Source organism: Globicephala melas, chromosome 17 (genome assembly GCF_963455315.2).
Source record: "Globicephala melas chromosome 17, mGloMel1.2, whole genome shotgun sequence".
NCBI lineage: Eukaryota > Metazoa > Chordata > Mammalia > Artiodactyla > Delphinidae > Globicephala > Globicephala melas.
The window spans coordinates 77483123-77506872 of NC_083330.1; the positions used below are offsets into that span (position 1 = coordinate 77483123).

At 56.0% G+C, this 23750-nt stretch overlaps 1 protein-coding gene across 1 annotated transcript in view; it reads right to left on the reverse strand.

Annotated features, from left to right (window-relative positions):
- The window catches only part of SLC45A4 (solute carrier family 45 member 4), a 75894-nt gene that overhangs the window by 18234 nt on the left and 33910 nt on the right, over positions 1–23750 (reverse strand). The window contains exon 2 of the mRNA XM_060287656.1: positions 16880–17524. Within this exon, the coding sequence (XP_060143639.1) occupies positions 16880–17123 (244 nt within the window). The 5' untranslated portion in view covers positions 17124–17524. The remainder of the gene's footprint in view (positions 1–16879; positions 17525–23750) is intronic.

A 23750-nucleotide genomic window follows, 5' to 3' on the forward strand; every position in this document is an offset into this window, starting at 1 on the left:
GGCCACATCCCCTTAGACGCAGAGGTGACCTCTGACCCGTGTGACAGTACGAGGGTGAGGTACGAGCTTCACAGATGTAAACTGGCAATTTCTGTCCACCTTCTCTGAAAACACGCACATAACTGAAATTAAAACGGACACGCAATTTAAAGTGACTCTTAGGAACTCATTAGGAAAGTTGTCAAGCTGGGTGCTGGTTAGCAATTCACCCCAAACCTGTGTCCTGCTCGCCCAGAAACACCACCATCACCAGGCTTCTCACCACCCAGAGCGCTGGCCGCCTCAAGGGGGAGCTGCAGGGGCTGCAGGTACGTACGGATTACCTGCTTTGCAGGCTCCCCGGAGCCTCGGCCACCTCCACCAGCGCACCGACCCTGAGAGACCGAGGGACATGGCTCGGGGCTGGCAGGGAGTCAGACCCTCGACCCACCTGCCCCTTCAGCTCTGCCCTCCGCCCCCACCAGCTCCAGCCTGTCCTTCCGACAGCCGCCGAGGCGGCTGGGCTGCACCTCCCTCTGGTTAGGGTGCCATCGTCGCCCCCCACCCGACCCTGTTCAAACGACTCCTTTCTCATCTCCCGTTCCCTCCACCTACTGCACCCCCGCCCCCACCCCGAAACTGCCCTCAGAGGTCACCAGGCCACCTACCTGCCAACCCAGCTGGCCCTTGTTTATTAGACTTGGCCGGAGGCCCCAGGAGGGTAGAGGGCATTAGCACAAATGCCAGCTCCCGGCACAGAGCCCGGTGAGCGTGGGCGCCAGGACCACGTGCTTGCTGCGGGAGACGCTGCCGGGCCCTTCCACTCGCACCCCGTCCTCCTTCCTGCTCAGCACGGGACACCCCACACCCAGGGAAGGCCTCCGTGGAGGGGCAACCGGGCAGAGGCTGCAGGACCAGGAGCAGCTGGTCAGGCCGAGGAGGCAGGAGCGCCCAGGAGGCCCGACTGGACCGACAGCAGCCTCTGTTCTCCTTTGCCTCGTCCCCAGCTCTCCTAAACGTCCCCCTGGGCTGCAGAGGGAGTGCGAACCCACCAGGAGCTGAGTGCTTGGGGTGTGGGGACAGCCGGGGTCACCCCGCGCTGGGCAAGGAAGACAAACACTTCCCATCACGTCCCCAGAGCAGCCCCAGAGGAGCGAGCGAGCCCTGAGAACACAGCCCCAACCCCGTCCGTCCCTGGCGTGGCTGCCGCTGGGATGCCCCGGACACGGCATTTCCCAGCAAGGCTCTAAACACACGCAGCACCGGTGCGTAGTAAATAATTTTTGTTTTCTTCCCGGCAAAAATGAACAACAATGGTGGGACCAGAAAGGCTCCCCGTTCACAGGAAACGCCGAGGGTGTCACCGCTCGCTGAGGGCTGTGTGAGGTCACGGGCGACAGCGGCCACGCTCAGTCACGCGCGGCCTCCCATTCAGCACAGCCAGCGGCTTTTTTGATAAACTGGTCCTTCTGGGGGGAGGGGGCCAGGGGACTGGGAAAGCTGCCTATAAATCTTTAACAAAAGATCTGAAATGGGAATAGGAACTACATTCTTTCTCTCAATAGACAAAGCCTTCCCCATCAAGATATGCTTGTATTCTCAGACAAAACCTTCATGATAACATTAAAGCCATGAGAACCCGCGCTCTGTGGGAACCTTGGCAGCCTGCAGTAACCCGGGATGAACGTAACCAACCCAGCGGGGAACGTGGCACTAAGCAGCCCCCTCGAGGGCCACAGCCGTGAAAAAGCACGGGTCCGGCCGAGGCCCCGGGGCCCAGACGCAGGCATGGTCCCAAGGAAAGCCCCCCGCCGCCTCGAGCAGAGAGGGTCTGCACTGGGCAGCGGGGCAACGCCTCGTCCAGCTGGAGGGAGGGCCACAGAGCTGAAGGAGCCTTCCAGAATCCCAGGAAGGTAGGAAGAAGGATTAAGAAAAAGAAGCTCAGATGCCTGTTCTTGGGCCTCCCCCTTGGAACAGCAACCCCTGGTGTTCCGAGTGCAACTGGCCGGACCCTGTGGGTGTCCGCGGGGGCTCCTGTGCAGCCCAAGCCCCTTCCCAGAGTCCAGGCACTCGCCCCAGGCTGGACCTGGGAGCCCAGAACTGAACACAGATGTCCCTCATCACAGCATTAAAGAGCAGGGATGGGTGCCTGAAGGTGCAGACCCCAGCACCTGGGCCATGCGGGGGCCAGTCCCAGTGACGTCGGGGACAGCAGCGACATCAGTGCCGCGGGGAGAGCCATGTGCCGCAGAGTTCGTTCGGTGTATGCGTTAGGTGCTCCCTGCGGGTGGACTCTGGTGCCGAATGAGCTATTTCGCATGGAGAGGCAGTAGTCTGGAAATAGCAGATTCGCACTTACCAAAGGCACCATTAGTCAAATTCCGGAAGGTTCCGAACGGCCTTTCTTCCGGTAAAATAAACATGCTCCAGCCTCTCATGCTGGCCCTGAGGCTGGGCTTAGTCTCTAGGGAGTAGACCGCCAGCCCCACCCGGGGGCTGCCCAGCACCTCGGTGGGAGCACTGGTCCTATGCTGGAACGAGGAGGAGCCTCCAGGGCCCAGCAGGATGCCCTCGGCCAGGTGCACACAGGCACTGAGGCTCTGGGAGACCCGTGGGCGCCCCTCCTGCTCTGCTGGGGCCTGGCTGCGGGGCTCCTTCTTCCCGCAGCTCCCAGGAGCACAGCCCACTGCAGACTGGAGCACCGGCCCCTCCCCGCCACCCACCCATCCCACACTCTTCAAAACAGATGCTGCACTAAGCAAGCGTGCCCAGGGCACGGGTGGGGGGAACGAGCCCGCCCCGAGCCCCGCGACGGCCACTCGGCACCCCGGCCCAGGCTGGCCCCTGTGCAAGGCCCGGACACAGTGGCAGCCAAGGTCTCTCCCAACTCTGAGAGTCTGCGACCTGAATTAGGGTCAGGGGGAAAGAACCCAGCCACCACCCTATCTGCTGCGATCCACAGCTCTGGTTTTAATAACAAGTGGGCAACAACACCCCCAAAGCTCCGGTGGAGCGAGGTTACGGAGCACGCGCTAGGGCGGGGGGACCCCTCCTGCGGAGGCCGGCCAACCTCCCTGCTGTGAGTCAGTACTCCCTCCGGCTGACCTCACGGTACCGAAGCGAGGTCAGTGAACCGGGGTTTCAGAGAGCCTCTGCGTGACATCTCCACACGCAGACACAACACACAGAGGTCACCTCCAAGGGCTGGGGACAGTGAAGTGTAGACGGATAGGTAGTTAGGCACGTGAGTGTGTTACCTTCCTCGTCAACGCAATTCACCTGCAAGCGCGTAATTAGTGTTTAAATAATGGATGTGCTCAGCCAAGGACGGACCCAGAGGATTCTGGGAAATTCAGGAGCTGTGGCTCCAGCGCGCCCCGGGCTGCGAGCAGCGCCGCCTTCAGGGTCTGGGCATCATATCCTACCTCCTGAAACGCTATTACACGAAAACTAACAAGTGTCTGGAAACTTAAAAAATTAAATTCTTACTAAACGTTGCTATTACCTTTGTCAATAAAGATCTGGAGTATTTTTTAAAAACCTCTAACCCCATCTCCCTTTATCACATCTCCGCCAAGCGCAGCAGGCGCAGCTCCTGAGGGGCAGGGGCGCTGAGAGCCGAGTTCAAATCCCAGCTCCACCACTGACCTGACTCTGTGGGCGCCTCCTTCCTCACCTGCAAAACTCTGTAAGAGGATGTCACCTGCAGATCCGTGTAGGGATTAGGTCGCTGGAACAGCTGCTGCTGGCATCGTCACCACGGGGTCTGCACACCTCACTTCTAAGAGTGGGAAGCGGGAACCAACACCGTTAGCCCCGCTCTCCTCTCCTCGTTTGCTGCAGACTCAGGCCTGGCCTGCCCTCAAGAAGAGGAGAGGCTCCAATTCTGAGTCTACACTTTCTGGCCATGGACCCCTGGGCAAGCCACCTCCCTTCCTGAGCCCCAGCTCCCTCGGCACAGACGGCCTTGTCCAGGACCCTGGGGAGGACTGACGGATGACAGGCCACATCCCTGGGCCAGCGTGGGAGCCTTATTCACGAGCCCGTTTCGACATTGCCCTTCTGTTAGCACTTAGAGCATCCCTCCACCCCGCCCACCAGAAAAGGGTCCCAGGGGTGGTCAGGGAGTGTGCCAGCTCCACCCTTCCCCTGGTCCTAGACAGCTTGCCTCCAGAACTTTCTCCTCTGCACGGCCACGGCCTCGCCACACTGCAGCGCGGCAGGGCCCCAGAGCTGGTGATGTGGGAAAGCCAGCGGTCGCAGTCTGGCTCCCCGTCCAGCCTCGGCTCTGAGCCTTCCTCCCGGCAGCCGGGCTCTCGGGGCTTCCGTGCCCTGGCCTGCAGTGCTGTCCTGCGTGGCGACCTCGGAACCCACTGTGAAAGTGGGTGTCCTCCCCTTAAAGCTGGCCTGCCCTCCCCGAGGACAGGGGCTGCAGTGCCCCCGCACGTGTGGCCTCACCGCCAGGGAAGGTGGAACACGTGGGCCAAGAGACGCAGACGACCTGCAAGGGCTGGGCCTGGCCCACCCTGCCCCAGGCCACACCACTGGCGACCACCCCATGCAAAACCAACAGCGTGAGACACCTACCCTGCTCTTCAATTAGGTGGGATGACTAATATTCATGAGAGGCACTGACAGGCCCCATTTATAAGTCATGAGTGTCGGATTACAGGGGGCCGGCTGGTGCGGCTGGTGCCTGGAAAAGCGCTTCAAACCCAGGTGGTGGCTGGGTCTACACAGACTGCATTTCCGGTCTGGCTGTGGTTAAACCCTGCTTTGCTGTCACAGTCTAGCCCGGAAAACGGTGAAGAAAATGAGGACTTATTCATAGTCCGGAGACTGTGGGGAGGACCCGGGGACCAAAGGCCTTCGGCCAGGCCTGCAACGCAGGGCGGCAGCGAGAGGGGGCAGAGTCAGGCTCCCGGCTGAGGAAGAGGAGGAGCGAGCGGCCCTGCGGAGCTGCTGCTGGGCCCAGAGACCTGCCATCAAAGCAGGCAGCGACACCCCCTAATCGTGCTGTGAAATGACAGCAAAATGCAAGGGTGTGTAAGTCTAGAGGGACTTTAAGGACACATAAATAATTTGGTTGAAACTGATGAAGCCTCACACCCTCTCGCTAGGCTCGCTGCCCCCGCCCCTCCTGAGCGGAGCCTGTGGCCTGACCCTTGGCTGTGCTGACCTTGTGCGGGACCAGGGGCAGGGCTCTTCCAGCCACGGTCAACAGCACAGCACGCAGGTGCCCAGCCCTGACCGCCTCAAACGGAGGCTTAAACGCTTTCAGTTTCTGCCCGTTTTGCATTGCGTGCTACACACACCTCCACTGCGGATTTGCAGATAAAAGTACTTCTAACAATCACTCCCAATTCAACATGATGGGTGGCAGTCCTTCAAGTTTCTTTCTGTGATGTTTCCATCAGTTTACAAGCTGTAAGATACACCCCACATCCTCTCTCCACTTAAACGGGGGGCAAACAACCTACACTCACCCCAAGACAAATGATTCATCTACATACGATTTACGTAATTTACTGATATATGTGTATGTATTTCGTGTAAGATTTAAATAGCTGGGTTTTTAATGACAAAATTACCATCATCTGGGAAATATTTTGCTGGTGGACACATTCTATACGGGTTGCCTTTAAGAGCAAAGAGTAGGACCTACCTGGTGGCACAGTGGTTAAGAATCTGCCTGCCGATGCAGGGGACACGGGTTCAAGCCCTGGTCCGGGAAGATCCCACCTGCTGCGGATCAACTGAGCCCGTACACAACTACTGAGCCTGCACTCTAGAGCCCACGAGCCACAACTACTGAACCCCGTGAGCCTAGAGCCCGTGCTCCGCAACGAGAAGCCACCGCAATGAGAAGCCCGCGCACCACAACGAAGAGTAGACCCTGCTCGCCGCGACTAGAGAAAGCCGTGCGCAACAACAAAGACCCAATGCAGCCAAAACATAAATAAATTAATTAATTTAAAAAAAAAAAGACTTCTAAAAACCATTCTTGCTTTACCGCTGCTCGTGTGTGCAATACTGGCCAAGGGCAGAATCGCTCGGGTTTCTCTGTAAATCGCCTCCTTGGAGTGGCACAGAAGGCCTCCTAGGATCTGGCCCACCAGGGGCCAGAGCTCCCTCAAACGACTCTGCACCAAGCTCGTGCCACGCAGGCTTAGTCACAGCTTCCCCAACACGCCGCACTTCCCTCTACGCCTCTCCCTGCCGTGCCGCGGCCTGGAATGTGCCAACTCACCTTCGCTCACTGACCCCCTACTTATTACTCTTTGCGACCAGGAGGCCCAGGGCCACGTCCTCCACACAGCTTCCCCATCCCCCGCCCCCTTTCTGTGCCCGGGAGTTGCCTCCTGTTCTGTTCCTGTTGTCCGCATGCTCCCCTTTGACAGAGCGGGCAGTGACCTGTACTCTGACTGCCCTTCCTACTCTTCCTCTTCAGACCATGAATCACAACCGTGACCCCAGGCCCCGTGAGTACCAGGCACAGCCTCGGCGCCAGCGTGCTAGATGACCTCCCTCCAGGCCTTCCCTGACCTGGGGCCTTCGATCGCTGGCATGAGGGCGCCGGCATCCCCACACAGACCCTACGTGCACACGGCTCCACCTGAAGCAGAAGCCTAGGCTGCTCCCGCACCGCCCCCCCCCACCCCCCGGCACCTGGCACCACGCCCGGCACCTGGCAGGTAGGTGCTCAGTAAGCGTTGGATGGAAGAACAACAGGCACAGAGCTCCTTGGGAAAAACGACTGCAGCTGACATTTCATTGTTTCGAAAATACAATGATCTGAAACACAAGGAAATCCAGACTTCCCAACGCAAACAAAACAGCGCTGCACGACAGGTTTTCAATCACCTCAGTCAAAATTCAGGAGACTTGGACAAACTCCTGCCCATTTATGGGTCCCCCCAGCATGCTGCCTGTGCTTTGGGGGGCACTGCGAGGGTCCCCCGGCCTGGGTGGGCGGTCACGTCAGGGCTCCCAGGCACGGACACACACGTGTGTCTGGAACTCTCGTCCACTGAGAGAGCGGGCACTCTGCCACCTCCCAGCCTGGGCCATGTGTCACCCTTCAGGCTTCCTTAGTCTCTCGTCAGCAGGAAATCCACTTTTCAGTCAGATATTCTGTAAGGCCCATCCAGGTTTCTTTCACATTTAAAAAATGGGGGTAAAATATACGTCACGTAAAAGTTACCACTCTCACCACCTGTGGGCGCTGGGTTCAGTGATAGGGACATCCCCACCATCCCCCCAGGACTGAAACTCTGCCCCCGTTCACTCACTCCCCGTGCCCCTCCCCCAGGGCCCACATTCTACGCGCGGGGCCTCATGGGAGTGGGATCACACAGCCTTTGCCCTTTTGCGTCTGTACTGTTTCACTTAGACTGAAAGTCTTTCAAGGCCCATCCTCCAGCCCTGTGGGCGGCACCTGCCCCCTCGCTAGATGGCACTCGGGGGGCAGGGGGACGACGAGGACTGAGCCCAGCGCTCTCTCCACAGGGAAGGACCGACTGCCGGACAATCGTCCCCCAAGTCCCAACGAGAGTAGCCTGAGCACCGTCTCCCAACAGCAGGGGACCCTGGGGAGCAGAGCAGACCTGCCCCTACCCTCGGGCCTGCAGACGGGCAACCCAGTATAAGCCTCAGGGTGAGCCAAGCGCCACGCAGGGCGGGCAGGTCCAGGGGAAACCCATCCCCAGAGGGCCTTCTGATAGCATTCTCCAGGACTGGACAGCATCAGTTTCCAGCGATGCGAGAAGAACTGTTGGATAAGAAGCACAACAAAGAAACCCTCCACCACCTGAAGGAGGATGGCCAAGCCTGGGACGGTTTTCGCTGAAAATGAAAACTGGAAGCATCAACGCAGAATCCAAACTCAAAGACTCTGAGCTATTCTCAGCCCAGGACCGAACCCCCACACAGGGGAGGTTCCCACACACTGAACAGTGGTGGCACGGAGGACGGGCCCAGAACCAGACGCCTCAGGACCCCCGCCCGCTGTGACAGCGAGGGTCCTCACATGTCCCAGGCATGCGCCGGCGGCCTGAAAGCCTCTGGAGGCCTGTGGGCATCGCCTCGGCTTGGGCACGAAAGCAAACACAGTTACAAGCTGGGCGCTGTGTCCTTCCCCTGGGTTCTGGTCCCCAGAACCACCACTCGCGCCTGGACCACTTGCCCATTTCCCGGGCCTTCAGACTCCTTGAGTTGTCCCTCTTTCAGGCGACATGGTGGCCTGATTCTCTGAAAATAGCCCGTAAGTGACGCAGCTTCGTGAAATCAAGGAGTGCCAGGTGTGTATATATATAGCTGATTCACTTGGTTATAAAGCAGAAACTAACACACCATTGTAAAGCAATTATACTCCAATAAAGATGTAAAAAAAAAAAAAAAAAACGAGGAGTGCCAGGTGAACCAGCAAGGTATGCCTCAGGAATTCTGTGGCACAAAGGAAACCGAGGGCAGTGAGGTGCTAGACCTCCTTTCACAAAACAGAAAGCCCAGCCGAGAGGGCCACCTGCAGAAGGCCCCCGGCGCGTCATGAGACATGAGGGGATTCCTAGGAAGGCAGCGGGCACATCTGAGCCGCAGAAGCGCTGCAGGGTATAAAGCACACCTGCTGGAAGGTCCACGCCTAGATGCGTCGTGCAAAAGGTTAACTCGCAGCAGGTCACCTGTGGGCAACATCTTGCTCACTCAAGGACGCCACAGGGGACATGCGTTTGCACTTGGGATACAGCATATGAACCTGCATTGCTCAATTCTCACCAAAGACTTGTGTTCCCGGGCGCTGCCCTGTGGATTTTGAACACTAGCCTGAGTCAACAGCACAAGAAGGCACTGGGCGGGCCGGGCTGTAACCTCCAGCTCAGGGTGGGGTGAGGGGGCAGGGGCCTGGATTACAGAAGGGTGTTGATGCGGCGGGTGATCCAGTGGGGCTGCCCCCGGGTCACGTTCCCACTCTGCTGCAGCGGCGCTGGCCTCGCTGTCAGTTTCCCTCAGCAATCCGGGGAGTGGAGGAAAATGACTATAGCAGTTAAGGCACTTAAACTTCGAATGTTTTCTTTAAGGCGCGCTTTTAAAGGGTAGGTTTTTCCCACAGGAAGAAGAGGTGAGGTTCAAGTTGGGACAAATCATATCCTAGGAATCCTGATTCACATTAAGCTAGGACAGAAAGTGGAAAAGTGTTTCAAGAAGAAAAATAGACATATACAAAATGAACAAAGTTTCACCCCTCCTGAACGAGACAGACAAGACTATAAACCTAACCTTCCGCGTAAATAACCCTGCAAACCACTTGGTCATTCCCAGGCCATCACGGCGCCCCCGACCATCATCAGGCAGGTTTCGAGAAGTCGCGTCTCGCCGTCAACTCAGAGACCACAGGACATTCCTCTATGACTCTCCTCTTCCCTCCAGGACACTTCCTGAACCAAGAAGGAAGCCATGGGCGGGGGTCTGCTTCCCAAGGGAAAAGGCTGTCTGGGAACAGACTGGGTCAGCCCAGGAGGGCGCCTGCCCCTCAGCGAGGTCTGCTCAGGGCTCTGGGCAGGCTGTTCCCAGACTCTCAGAGGGGACCCCACGCTCCCACTTGATCCCAACTCTGAGGCCAGATTCATCAGCTGCACCTGAGGGCACACACACATTAATATGTACACATGCATACATTATACCCGTGCACACACGCGCACACATTATACACATGCGTGTGCACACACACAACACACGCACACATTATACCCACGCACACACGCGCACACATGCACACACACGGCATGCAAATGACGGGCACCTACCTCCAGTGCCAGCATGCAGCAGGAGCTGGTGTGCAGGAGCTCCTGGGCAGCCCCTCCCTTGCCCTCAGACCACAGGCCCTGCAGGAAGCAGGCACGGGTGCTGCTATGCCTGCTGGGGCCTCTGGGCCCCCAGCCCCCAGCATGCCACACCTTCACCCTCTTCCTCGCCTCGGGTTTGTGGGTCTTACCAGAACCCCCTCGACACTAACAAAACAGCAGTTTTTATAGGTGCCCCCTGACCTCCTTTATCTGACGCTTTGAGCCTGAACCCTAAGAACATAACATATTTTTACAGGCCCCTCCTAAAGCTGCAGTGCTTGACGAACGGTGGGAATCCAGTGTGTTAACAGACCTGGCCTGTCAGGAAGCGGGAGAGATGACGGTGATGCTGAAGGCACCTGAGGGCAGCCCCGAGGGCAGCCCCGAGGGCAGCGGGAAGCCTCCTGCGAGGGCAGAGCCAAGGCGCCCCGCCCCTCCCCGGGGCTGCCACACAGCTTCGGCCTGGAGAGAAAGCACGGGCTTTCTGCTCTGACCTGGACCTGGGCTCTCTACCTGCCCTGGATGCTCTGCTGCTGCTGGGGGCTTGTCGCGTGTGTCACACGTGTGGGAACCTCCTGATGAAGGCGCACGAAACCGGCTGCCTGCAGGGGCAGCACCAGGTGCTGCAGGGCAGGAGGGGCGCAGTCTCACTACGTGACCGCTGAACTTGCTGAAAATGCTGGATATTCAAGAAAGCAGAACTGAAGTTGTTTTGTTTTTTGGGGGTTTTCTTGCGGTACGCGGGCCTCTCACTGTTGTGGCCTCTCCCGCTGCGGAGCACAGGCTCCGGACGCGCAGGCTCAGCGGCCATGGCTCACGGGCCCAGCCGCTCCGCGGCATGTGGGATCTTCCCGGACCGGGGCACGAACCCGCGTCCCCTGCATCGGCAGGCGGACTCTCAACCACTGTGCCACCAGGGAAGTCCAGAACTGAAGTTTTTAAAGGCACCCTCCCCTGCGAGGGACGACGTAGAACCACGGTGGCTGCACTGGGCCTGCTCCGTTTTCTTCCCGAGCTCACGGGACTGGCAGTCATGGGACTGCTGGCCTGCAGTGTCTCCCACGAGAGGTGGGCGTTCCTCCTATGCTGTGCCGACCAGAGGTCTCGGCCAACAGGACCAGGGAGGGAGGGCTGTCCTGGCGTCACACCCACCTCCTCCTCTGCTGTCACAGGGGCCTTCTGTCCTCCACAGCCCAGCAACGCAGCATCGCCTTCTAGCACTGAGGGATAGCACTGCTGCTGGTCCAGAGGCTCCGGCACAAGAGGTGCTCACTTGGAATCAGGGGCCCTCAATGCAGGTCCCAAACTGGCTGGACAAAAGCCTTGCTGTGGACGAGGCCAAGAGTGCTGCGGTGTCCTTGGTGGCGGGGCACACACTTCACGCCCGGGGCCAGCAATCACAAACGGTTTACAGTGTTCCAATTTAAACTGCACTTACGGGCCTCCCTGGTGGCACAGTGGTTAGAATCCGCCTGCCAATGCAGGGGACACGGGTTCGAGCCCTGGTCCGGGAAGCTCCCACATGCCGTGGAGCAACTAAGCCCATGAGCCACCACCACTGAGCCTGCACTCTAGAGCCCGCATGCCACAACTACTGGGCCCACGTGCCACAACTACTGAAGCCTGCACACCTAGAGCCCATGCTCCGCCACAAGAGAAGCCACCACACTGCACCGTGTCAGGAACCAGGAATAGATATTGGTTTGGCAAAAGAACCATCTCATGAGAATGAAGTTACCTGGTTTGTCACCTGTGGAGCTCCCTGGGTGGTGGGTGCGCCAGGTAACAAGCTGCTCAGCCCAGTTTAGGTTTTCTGACCTGTCGTCAGTGGGGTTGCTCCTGCCCTGGCCCCCCGGAACCGCTGGGAAGAGAAATGACCTGGCCTCCTCCAAGGGCGTGTGCAGAGCCCGGGCGTGTAGCTGAGGCTGGCTCCCCGGTACCTACCCCACCACCACGGTCTGAGCTCACAGACGGACCACGGAAGTTAACTCTAACCTAAATACGGATTTCAGCTGTCATCCTCAACGCCAGGCGATGGAAACCTGGGAAGAGATGGTGGGGTTTCAAAGCAGCCGCCATGAGACGGACTCCTGAAGCACCCACACACGCCCAGCACGGCCGCCGACCTTCGGAAGGAGCCGTTTCGATTCCAGCGACACACTCAATTATGAAAAGAATTATTCCAACCAAATAGAAAATACAGATTCTAACAAAGCCACTACCCTTCAGTATGCCACAAAATTACCAAGTGAATCCCAGACGACTTGAGATGGGCGGCCACGGGCTGGGACGCCCGCCACTGGTTAGAACCACGCAGGGGGGATGTGGCAGGACCTTCCCAGAAGCAGGGGCAGGGAACCTGCTGGCGGGTGAGGCGCACCCTGGCGCCCTCCTGATGGGGCCCAGCACCCAAAGCTGTCAGGATCTCCATGGTATCAGAACCAAGACCACGTGGGGCTCTGTTCCCTCCCGATTAGGGAGTGTGCTTCGCCTCCCGGAGGAGGACTCAGAATTCAGTGTCTCCCCCGTGAAGTGGAGCCAGCAGGGGGCGGATGAGCTCCCCACCTCGGTGCCCGCTGGGGACAACAGAAGCACATGGGAACCAGTCACGATTCCTGGGGCCTGCACACTCCGTGTATCCTCCGAGCACCACCTTGCGGCGACCACTCCCCACCCCATCCATCCTCCCTCCGGGCCGCTGTGGGGTGGAGGGCACCCCATCTCCCAGCCTGTGACTCCCCTGGTCCTCAACGCAGCGGACTTGAAATGCAGATGGAGGGAGGGGCCAGGCCGAGGGCTGGGGATTTAAGCTGAAACCACCGACTTCCCTCAGCTCTGCTCACCGCGCAGCCCACCTGCTCTATTCGCAGATGGCCGTGAGACCACAAACCAGAAAGGTCTGTAACACAGTGAAACCTACAGCTTCCACTGCCAGGATGCTGAGGCTGAAACACGGGCCAGACACTTGAAGGTTTAAACACCCGACTTCCCCCTGGTGGGCTCCCCCGAGGCAGGTGGGAGGCAGGTGGACCAGCCCTCCCAGCCTCTGCTTCCTCACGTGGGATGGTGACTAACGCTGTCTCCATAGTATCTACGTGTGTCCTCATCTGAGTGGTTGCGCATCTCTAACGGAGACTGGCCACATCCGCTTAAAGGGCAAACACACGCAATTGGAACGAATGGTAATGCATATTAGCTCCGTTTGGGGTGGGCACTGACCCTAGTGTTCCCTAGTTCCCCACAGGCCTTCTGTGTCCTACACGCCAGCAGGTCCAGAGGCCTCATGTGCCCGGGTCGGGGCAGGCCGTCCGGGACCGAGGAAACCAGGAGTCCGGCCTTTGACGAGGCCACGTGGACACGTCTGGCATCTAAGGCGCGTCACTCGTTCTTTCCTTCCACACATACACACACACACACACACACACACACACACACACAGTGAGCCTCCCCTGGGCACGGGCCACTAGGTGAGCCCGTCTGAATCTGCCCTTAAAGGGGGCGGGGCAGGGCGGGGACCTGCAGGAACAGTGACAGAACGACGGCGCTGCGGGCGCTGCTCAGAGCCTCCCCGGGGGCAGAGGACACGCACACACTGACCACAAGAGCCTGGCCCGGGGACGGGCTGCGCGTCATCACATCTAAACCGCCACTCACCGCAGAAGCGACGTGCAAGACAGGATCATCCCTCGGACAGAACTAGACGCCCAAGGGCGTCATATCTGATAAAGGACTCTTTAATAAAGAACTCTCACAACTCATTAAGAAGACAAACAACCTGACTGAAATGTCAGCAAAAGACGTGAACACGCACTTCACCTAAGATACACGAATGCCCACTAAGCACACGGAAAGCTGCTGAGAGTCAGTATTCATTAGGGAAACACAAATGCCGTGAAGGATGTGGAGGCTGGAGGGAACGGTCTTCTCTTACAAAGTAACCCTGGCACCTACCGTGCGGCCAGACGCCCACTCCGAGGTCTCTACTCATGAGAGATGAAACACAGGTCCACACAGAGCCTTGCAGGTAATGTCAGAGCAGCTTTATTTAAAACAGCTCCCAAATGGAAACAATCCACCTGTCCATCAGCTGGTGAATGAATAGAGCAAAGGGGGGTGGGTCCACTCAGTGGGCTAGTAGTCAGTGCAGCAGGACGGATGGCTCAACCACAAAAGCACTGCAGAAACCAGGCCACGGACTTGTGATGCTGTTTACACGAACTTCAGAAAGGGCCAAACTATGTATGACAGAGGCGGGCGGGTGGTGACGGGGGTCAAGGTGGACTGACGTGAGGGGCCACTAGGGAGGCTCCTGGGACAATGAAAATATTCCTGGTCTTAACTGTGGTGTTGGTTCCAACTGCAGACATGTGTCTATCAAGGGGATCAAACTGTCCACGCTGAGTGGGAGAATACTGTTTCAGCTTTAATAATTATTAATATACAAAATCCAGTAATAAACACCACACCTCTGGGTGTGACAGACAACTTTAAGAAGCTCTGACTCAGATCAGAAAACTCTGAATACTATGTTGCCCCTAAGAGTATAATGAAAGTACAACCCTGAGAAATACCCTGGCCGTCTGTCGTCTGTTTGCAGTCTAAGCCCATCTAGGAACAACTCTCATTAAGCAGCATTCCTTTAACCTGTGCAAACAGCCTCTGTCCAGAGTCCTGCTCTGCCCATGACCATGACCTATGCAGTGTTCAGGGTCAGTGACAAGGGTCCCCTTCATCTCCTTTGGGTCCGTCCGTCACGGCCACCTGTGAGGACAATCCTCCCTCTTTCCATCACCATTTCTGGATGTTCATGTGGAACCAACGTACCTGCGACTTTCAAAAGCTACACTTAATGTCTAGCCTACGTATCATATAGTAAAACACATAATACGTATTACCCCGGAATACCTAAAATAGATACAAGTCTCATGTAATACACGAAATACTCAAAACCAAACAATGAAATGTAAGTTGTGTGGAAATTGAGACTCACAGCCTGTAAAGTGTGAAAGTTCCAAGGAGCTGTGCTGGTTCCAGGGTTTTGAGCCACAATACACATGACTTATCACCAAGGAAATGTGGAAATAAGAGCTCCCAAATCTCTACCAATCGTACCAACTTATTTCTCAGTAATCAGAGGTTCTGAATTCTGTACTTGTCACCATAACCACGGGGAGACGATCTAGAAGTTAAATAAGGGTGCCTGACGCTGACCCCATGAGCTTAGCCACACTGCTTTCGTTAAGGCCTCAACCCACGAACCCACATCGCTGCACAGCAAAGGGACAAAATAAATGCTTGGTAAGATTAACTGCCACCGGATGTACCCCATCCTGAGGTCTGGCCACAAAGGTGGTCTCCAAGCCTCTCGCCTCACTGCCACTCTGGAGCCGCCCACCCTGAGAGGTCTCCCCAGCCCGCCCGGGAGGGGGTGCCGCAACCTCTGGGGGCCGGCATCTCACCCCAGCTCTTCTCCTCTCAGCAAAGGCGGGTCACTCCCCCACCTCCAGCACGAGGACTAAGCCGCACGGGGACAGACATGGCGCCCTATCCACCCCCAGTGGCCTGGCACATGTGGGCACCCGAGGAAGGTGAGCAGGGTAAATGAGAGGTGATCAACACACGGATGAAAGAACGAAGAGTGACCCACGTGGTGCACACTCCACCACCCCCAACTCTCCAGAAAAGGTTCTTAACTCATCCGGGCCACTTTCTCAGGCCTCTTTTTTTTTTTTTTTTTTTTTTTGCGGTACACGGGCCTCTCACTGCTGTGGCCTCTCCCATTGCGGAGCACAGGCTCCGGACGTGCCGGCCCAGCGGCCATGGCCCACGGGCCCAGCCGCTCCGAGGCATGTGGGATCCTCCTGGACCGGGGCACGAACCCGCGTCCCCTGCATCAGCAGGCGGACTCCCAACCACTGCGCCACCAGGGAAGCCCAGGCCTCTTATTTTCAAAGATGAAAAATAAAACACCAGCGATGCCAAAGGGAAAACATGTTGAAACACAGCAACCTAAACACTAAGAGTGACGAGCCTGCTCCTTTATTAACGCGCCTGACAAGACAGGTACGGCACCTGCTGTGCTGTGAAATGCCCAAGTGCATCTGCCTGCAGAGCGCCCTGACGCCAGGGGGCCTGTTCATAACTGAAGGGGCCGCATGCTTCTCTAACTGATCTGCACCACGCTGGGCCTTAGCCTGTGCTCTCTGAACAAGAAACATTTTACCACGTTCAGAGAAACTTTCCTGTAACAGCCAAAATAAATAGATTGTTTAAATATTTTACTAGACACATGTGGAATTCTAGAATGAAACATGCTTCTAAATAGTTTGGCCCCTTATCCAGTTGGAAAATTACAGATTTTAAAACTTTCTTAGCAACGGGGAAAATTAAATACCCTGGCCACATTTTTAGGGCCTAAGGCACCCCCAGTGGTAATTTGGAAGGGATGCCAGCGTTTTCATATACCAGGCTTAGTAATGCTAACCTGAGTGTTACCTCTGAGAATTTCTGGAAATATCCATCATTCAGCCACCTAAAGTCCACAGTAAACTCAGATTTAAGTCGATAATAACAACAATATGATGAAAGTAAAACAAAACAAACACACACAGCATTCTTTGGTGTCTTCTTCAGCCAGGCCCTATTCTGAGCGCGGGCATGTCTCCTGCCCAACAACCCGGGCTGGTCTGCGACTGACCTCACTTTACGAACGAGTGAGGGGCAGCGGGGTTCAAGGGCTTACCCAGCTGGTGGCCGCGTCTGGAGGCACCTCGGGGGAGGTGGGCACGCGCTGGGCCAGAGCTTGGGAACGCCACACACGCCCGAACGCCCAGCCACCAGCTGGCTGGGACCTCTGACTCCACGAGAGCATCCGAGGACCTCCCCCCCACCCCACCCCACCCCCGCCAGGGGACACGGGGAAAGCCCATCAGAGGAGGCTGAAGGGGGAGGAGGCCGGGGACAGCCAGCCAGCGTGCGGTGCTCCGTGTGCGTGCCGACACTCACGGGCGTGTTAAGGCCCGGGGCCAGGACCCCGTGGAAGCCCAGGCGGCACTTACCGATCTGCAGCAGGATCGGCGTGACCAGCGCCGTCTCCATGGCGTAACAGAACTCCCTGCCAAACATCACAGCCCCGTGCATCACCCACAGGCGCACGGGGATGCGGTCTATGGACCCCTCGCTGACGGTCTCGTCGTGCGTCTCCGCCTCCGCGCTCCCCGGCTTCTGCAGGTCCGGCAGGGGCACCGGCAACTCCTGAACTCGCAGAGATTCCGAGTCGGCATTCTGCGGGGCCATTTTCATTACCACCAAAAATATATATATATATATATATTTACTCTACCTATATAAATAATTCTATCATATATCTTTAAGGATAAATTAAGACGTCTTCTCTTTCTGCTTCAGTGTGTTCCTCCAGCAAGTAATAATACTTATATTCCTCTTTGTACAAACAGGTATCTCGAAACTTCTCACAATCGGATGAGACACGCAGCAGAATAGAACGATTTTTGGTTGGATTCAACATATGGCTTGGGGTTTACTGTGAATTAGAGTTAAAAATCCATAAATGCCATTCAGTTAATACCAGTTTCATCATCATTACTGAAGAAGTGCTGAAGCTCCTTTCCTTGCTACAGAGAGGTGGGCAGGTGACACACAGAGGTAGGCCGCCGTCGCTCCCCATCGAGGGACTGGTTGATCTGCAAGAGAGGAAAAGCCCTGCCCGGTCAGACGGGGCCTCAGGGCCTCCCACCCCGGGATCCGGGCGCCCTGCTCGAGGGGCTGGTCCTCAGCCTCTCGGGAGACCATGGGCCTCCGTTCACTGGTCCTTACCCTAGGTCATCTGCGGAGAAAACAAAACCCAGTTTTTAGAAGAACAACATTTTCCTGCATGGACTCAATCGTGGGGGGAGGATAGAGACGGGACAACAAAGGGAGAAAGGGAGACAGAAAGAGAGCTCCTTGGCAGTGACAGCCCGCTGGGTGCGGGGACCCCGCCCAGGGAAGGGGCACATGGGAGGCTCAGAGTCCACCCTGAGGCGCTGGATTCCTTTTGTGGGCCGTCTACAGCCGTGGTCCTTGACCTGTTTGTTATGAAGCCCTTTGCTAATGAAATGAAAGAGTGCCTCTCCGGGAAAAAACATACACGCAACGCGTGCCGAACACTGAACACCACGTTGAGGGGCCTGAGGACCCCACCCGCACAGGACATTCCACGGGGCCCTGGAACCCGTCCCTCAATCCTGTTTCCACCATCCCGGTACCTATGACCCAGCTTTGTGACGCTGTCTCTACCTGGATGAACACACCACTACCAAGTGTGGATTGCCGAGAACCTAACTAGAAACGTCCCCTTAGAAAGGTTTTAGGAAAGCAACCGTCTGCCCTGTGCAAGGCCAGAGCACGGATGCAGTAACACCCTTGCTCTTCTGCACACGGCCTTCCGACACGGCTTCCGTTCAACCCGAGGTGAAATCACAGAAAATGTGATGTTACGTTAAGGTAGGTCAGTAGCTGAGGGCTTACTGAAAATTTTCAACCATCGTTTTAAATAAAAATACTTCTGGTTAATATTCACTTAACCCAAGATGATCTTAACTCCTTCTCCCCTTCTCCCCAGAAAGGACCAGAAATCAAGGGGTGGCCTTCGCCGAGTGCCCTCCTCAGGGAGCCCTGGAAGTGATGGCGGGTTCCCAGCCCGACTGCTGGCACCGCTGAGCTGCTACCCTGGGGCTCCGGAACCCCAGCTTCACTACTCCACCACGCTGGGGTCTCCTCATGCTCTCTTTCCTTCAGCCCAAACTTCCCAGGGAATCACAGGTCCAAGTGATCCTACCTACAAATTTGCTTCTTAGGCCTCAAGTTTAATGACAATTCCAAACTGCAGCCTTCACACCTGAGATTTCTATCACGTTTATAAATGTCCTCTCTACTGTATAATCAGTATCTGGATTAAAACCAGCACTTCCGGGCTTCCCCGGTGGCGCAGTGGTTAAGAATCCACCTGCCGATGCAGGGGACACGGGTTCGAGCCCTGGTCCGGGAAGATCCCACATGCCGCGGAGCAACTAAGCCCGTGCACCACAACCACTGAGCCTGTGCTCTAGAGCCCGTGAGGCACAACTACTGAGCCCATGTGCCACAACTACTTAAGCCCGTGTGCCTAGAGCCCGTGCTCTGCAACAAGAGAAGCCACAACAATGAGAAGCCCACGCACCGCAATGAAGAGTAGCCCCCGCTCACCGCAACTAGAGAAAAGCCAGTGTGCAGCAACAAAGACCTAAAACAGCCAAAAATAAATAAATAAATGCATGAATGAATGAATGAATTTATTTGAGGGGAAAAAAAGTATTTCCAAACTGGCACCCTGCTACAATCTTTTTACAAAACATTACCATGAAACTCTCTCACATATACAATGTAAACAAATCAGTATGAAAACAAAACACCCAGCATGAACACCTTCCAACACCCTACGGTTCTTATCCCACCCCTGCCCTTCGAGTGATTCCCATCCTGAGACAAAAATCTCGAGACCTTCCCTTGAGTCAACGTGTCACTCTTACACCAGGACAGGGTCAGTGATTTTAAATGCCTTTTTCCACTAGGTAAGGGGTCATTTTCATGTGAAGACAGAACATCCAGACGTGTCTTGAACACTGACTGACCAGCCGAACGACTGTGACTGGTTTTCTCAGAAATGCTAAGGACTCAATTATACTCATCAAACCCTTCAGTTCTGTCCCATCACCCCTTGTACCCCTGTGTATCTATCCTGAGACTCAGGCCCGAAATACAGCAAACTCCGCTAGGAGTCGTTTCAGCAACGGCTAAAAAGTAGGCAATAAAGCTGTGTAACGGCGCACTCGAATTATTTTAAGGCCGTGGGTCTCACCCGGGGCCAACCGGCACCCTTGGGGACCCCGCCCTGGGTGATGCCTGGAGATGTTTTTGGTCGTCACGACTAGGGGGAGGGGTTGCTACTGAGGCTCAGAGTGGAGGTCAGGGATGGGCTCAGCGCCCTGCAGCAGCCAGGATGCCTCCACAGCATCCTGCAGAGCATGGTTGTTCCCTAAGGTTATTATTAGACAGGAAAAAGGCTCTCCTAAAACCGCTGAAACCTTATCACACTCTGAATCAATCAGCCAGCCCAGAAGCTGCAAACTCAACTTCACTTTGAGTTGAAGTGAACTCACTTCCCTTTGTTTTCCTAAAACAGCCTCTGCTCAAAGCAGAACAGGAAGCGCAGGTGAGCTCAAGGCACTGGCTCCCCGAGGAGGGGTGGCGTCTAGGGTCAGGTTTATAAGCAGGAAGAGGTGCAACCTGTTCCCTCCCCGTCGATCACCTAGGCCACAGGTGGTGGCATTTCCTGGTATTTATTTGCAAAGAGAAGGTGGGTAAGAGCCAGCGAGGGGCTGCAGAGGAAGCACAGCCAGCTGCCTGGCCTCCATCATGTTCAGGCTCTGGGTTCCAACCCCAGGCCTACGGCTGCACGTGCTGAAGGGCCTGCGGAATCGGCTAAAGATGGCTAAGCAAGAGGTCTTGAACTTACTGGGAAAGCCAAGGAGGTAGAGACCGAACCCTTGGGGAGCAAAGGGCCCTGCGTCCTTAGGCAAGCCGCACGCCAACAGACCACCAGGTCAGTGCAAGCGTGTCCCCTCTACAATGCAAAGCAAGTCACCACACCCGAGTCCCTCCTGTTTGGGGTTCCCACTAAATTTCTAAGAATGGTCCAACAGTGGCCTCTGGAAAGAACGTGAGGGAGAGGGAGGGAGCCCCTGGCTGGACGCCTCCACTCGCAGGACTTCTCCAGGGTAGGGTGACCGTCTCCCTCACAGCCAGGGGCGGGCACAGCTGCTTAACCTGTCAGCGGAGTCTGCTTCACACTCGGTGTCCTGCTGGCCAGTCTGGTGGCCCAGGGACTGTGCACTTCCAGACGTACCCATGGGTCCCACTTTAACCCCGGCCACGAGCACCGTCTTCTCAAAAGGGGAGCCTGCCCAGGGCTGGGGCGGGGCTGTGACCTGTTGGGGGGCTCGTCCAGCATCCAGATCCTGCCCTGACGCTGTTTCTGGCGGGGGAGGGGGGCAGAGGGAAGAACTCAGCCTGCAGGGCAGGAGGGCCCTCCACCCTCGCTGTGTCCCATTTTCCCAATGGCTGTGAGGTTGTCTCGACATGATTTATTTACAAGTCCACTCCCAGCACTTGGAGATTTCTCCCTTATCATCTCACACCGACTCCGTCTGCACTGGGTCTATATGTCTCGGTTCATCCCCGGTTCTCTCCGTCCCGCGAGCCCGTCTGCCCGCACCCAGCAAGGCACTATGCAAGGACAGAGCCGCCAGCAGGTCCTGAGGTCTGGGGAGCCACTTCCCTCTGTAGCTTCTCTTCCCAGAGCTCTCCTTTTCACTCCTGCCTTTTTATTTGCAAGAGCTTCATGAGTGTGTGACCTTTAAGAGCTTGACTAGCTCGGGGGGCGGAGGGGGGCTGTTGGTATTTTCAGTGAGATTCCACTGATTTTATAAACTAGCCGAGGGAGAACTGCCATCCTTAGGGCAGTCTCTCCACGTATCTAAGTCCACCCCAGTGCCTTTCAGGAGGATGTCAAAAGATTCCTTCTACAGTTTTGCACATTTCTTGTTAAGTTTCTTCCTAATTATTTTATCTTTTTTGTGGCCACTGTAGACGGGATTCTCTCTTCCTTTGTATTTTCCAACTGGTTGGTTTGCATACGTGAAGGGGAGGAGTGCTTGTTCATTTCCTCAGGTATAATTTATACTCGGTGAAAAGGTACCATTCAATCAGTTTTGACTAGTTTATGTGGAGACACAGAACATTTCCAATGCCCTGGAAAGTCCATGTGAGTCCCTTCCCATCAAGTGAATGCTAGCGATTTTTATACTTTAATTTGATAACCTAGTTCTTTAACTGAGTGAAAATGGAGGAAAGGGAGACTATAACCAAATTAACAGCAAATCTAACCATTACCAACATGCATCTAGTCCCCCGCTTACCTGAATGGAGAATTGGACTCGCCCCCCACCCCCACCCCCGGCCCAGTCTGAACTAAGCACAGCACCTGCTCGGGGCGTGGGACAGGGACCCAGGGGGCATGCAGGCACCTTTCCTGGGCTCTGAAAGCCTTCCCTTTATAGCTTCCCACCCTTACTCTGTCTTGAGGGCCCCAAGACAGATGGCCCCACTGAGGACATCAGTGCTCTGCTCTGTCAGAAAAGGGAAGGAGGGCAGCTTTGAGAAGAAGAAAAGGAAGGCGTGAGTGGAGTAAGGACGCCTGCGCTCAGGGTGTCACCACGCCCAGGGGACCGAAGGGACACACAAAACCAGATTCGCTGCTCACGACATGGTGCCGTGAAGCAATCTTACAGCAGGCAAACTGTTTTCTTTAAGGAAGCTATTTCATACAAAGGCTGGTGTTGTTAACTATATAATACCTAAAGCCATGAAAATGCTCTCTTCTGAAGCACCTAATGTAAAAACACATGCCCAAGCGAAATGACAACAGCCTGAAGCAATGCAAGGAGGATTAGCTGCTGCTTCCCGAAAGCACTGGCAGCTGCGTGTTCCTAAGGGCCTCCTCTTGAGCTGCCGAAAAGTGTGGAGAAGTTTGCGTTGTGACCTGTTCCGGCGTCTGCTCTTCAAAGAAACCAGACGACCTCCGAAGACAGGTTTCACCCTGGAGCCTGCCGCAGGGCCTGCCGGGCTGTCACTGAAAACGATTTGGTTATGATTCGCAGGTGCACTGAGACAAGTGAAACTACAACTGTTCCAATCAACAACTTCCCCTACTGTCCTGTTTCTAATTTAAGGGTAACTCGTGCCAAAGCACGTGACTTCCTACCATTTGCTGTGTCACCTCATCAGAAAGTTAACTGCAGAATAATTTTTTTTTTTTTTTTTTTTTTTTTGCGGTACGTGGGCCTCTCACTGCTGTGGCCTCTCCCGTTGCGGAGCACAGGCTCCGGACGCGCAGGCTCAGCGGCCGTGGCTCACGGGCCCAGCCGCTCCGTGGCATGTGGGATCCTCCCGGACCAGGGCACGAACGCGTGTCCCCTGCATCAGCGGCGGACTCTCAACCACTGCGCCACCAGGGAAGCCCCCAGACTAATTTTTGACAGGCAATCCCAGCTTCAGTTACAGTGAAGAGGCTACATGACAATCACAATACTCTGTGTGAATGCAGTAATGAAGGTCAGTGGCCCACACGTGCTGGAAAATGGACGAAGGCGGGTTAACGCACGTTTGTTCCCTTCACGGGCCCGCACGTGCAGGCGTGCGTGCAGCCTTCCAGGCACGGGAGACGGGCGGCGCAGGCTGCGCGGTGCCTGGTGGCTTTGTGCACGCACCATTTAAAGCAGGCATCTCTACCCTCGGAAAATCCACTACAACTGCTAGTATTTTCATAAGACATCGCCAACTATTAGCCTCAGCTGAGCCCATCTGACTTTCCTAACTTTCTGCAGCACACAACACTAATCTAGGTCGACACAGAAGCTGGGGAAACCGGACCAACGACACCTGCATACCACACAGAAGACCAGCTTTTGGACCAAGAGTTAAAAAGGTATAACATCAAATCAAGCAAGGTCAAAGTACCCTTGATAAGAAAGAAAAAACATTCTGGTAAATTTGTTTATAAAGTTATTTCCTCTCGGGACTTCCCTGGTGGTCCGGTGGTTAAGAATCTGCCTACCAAGGCAGGGGACGTGGGTTCGATCCCCGGTCAGGGAACTAAGATCCCACATGCCGCGGGACAACTAAGCCCGTGTGCCACAACTACTGAGCCTGCGCTCTAGAGCCCATGAGCCACAACTACTGAGCCCACGTGCTACAACTACTGAAACCCGCATGCCTAGAGCCTGTGCTCCGCAACGAGAAGCCACCATGATGAGAAGCCCCCGCTCGCTG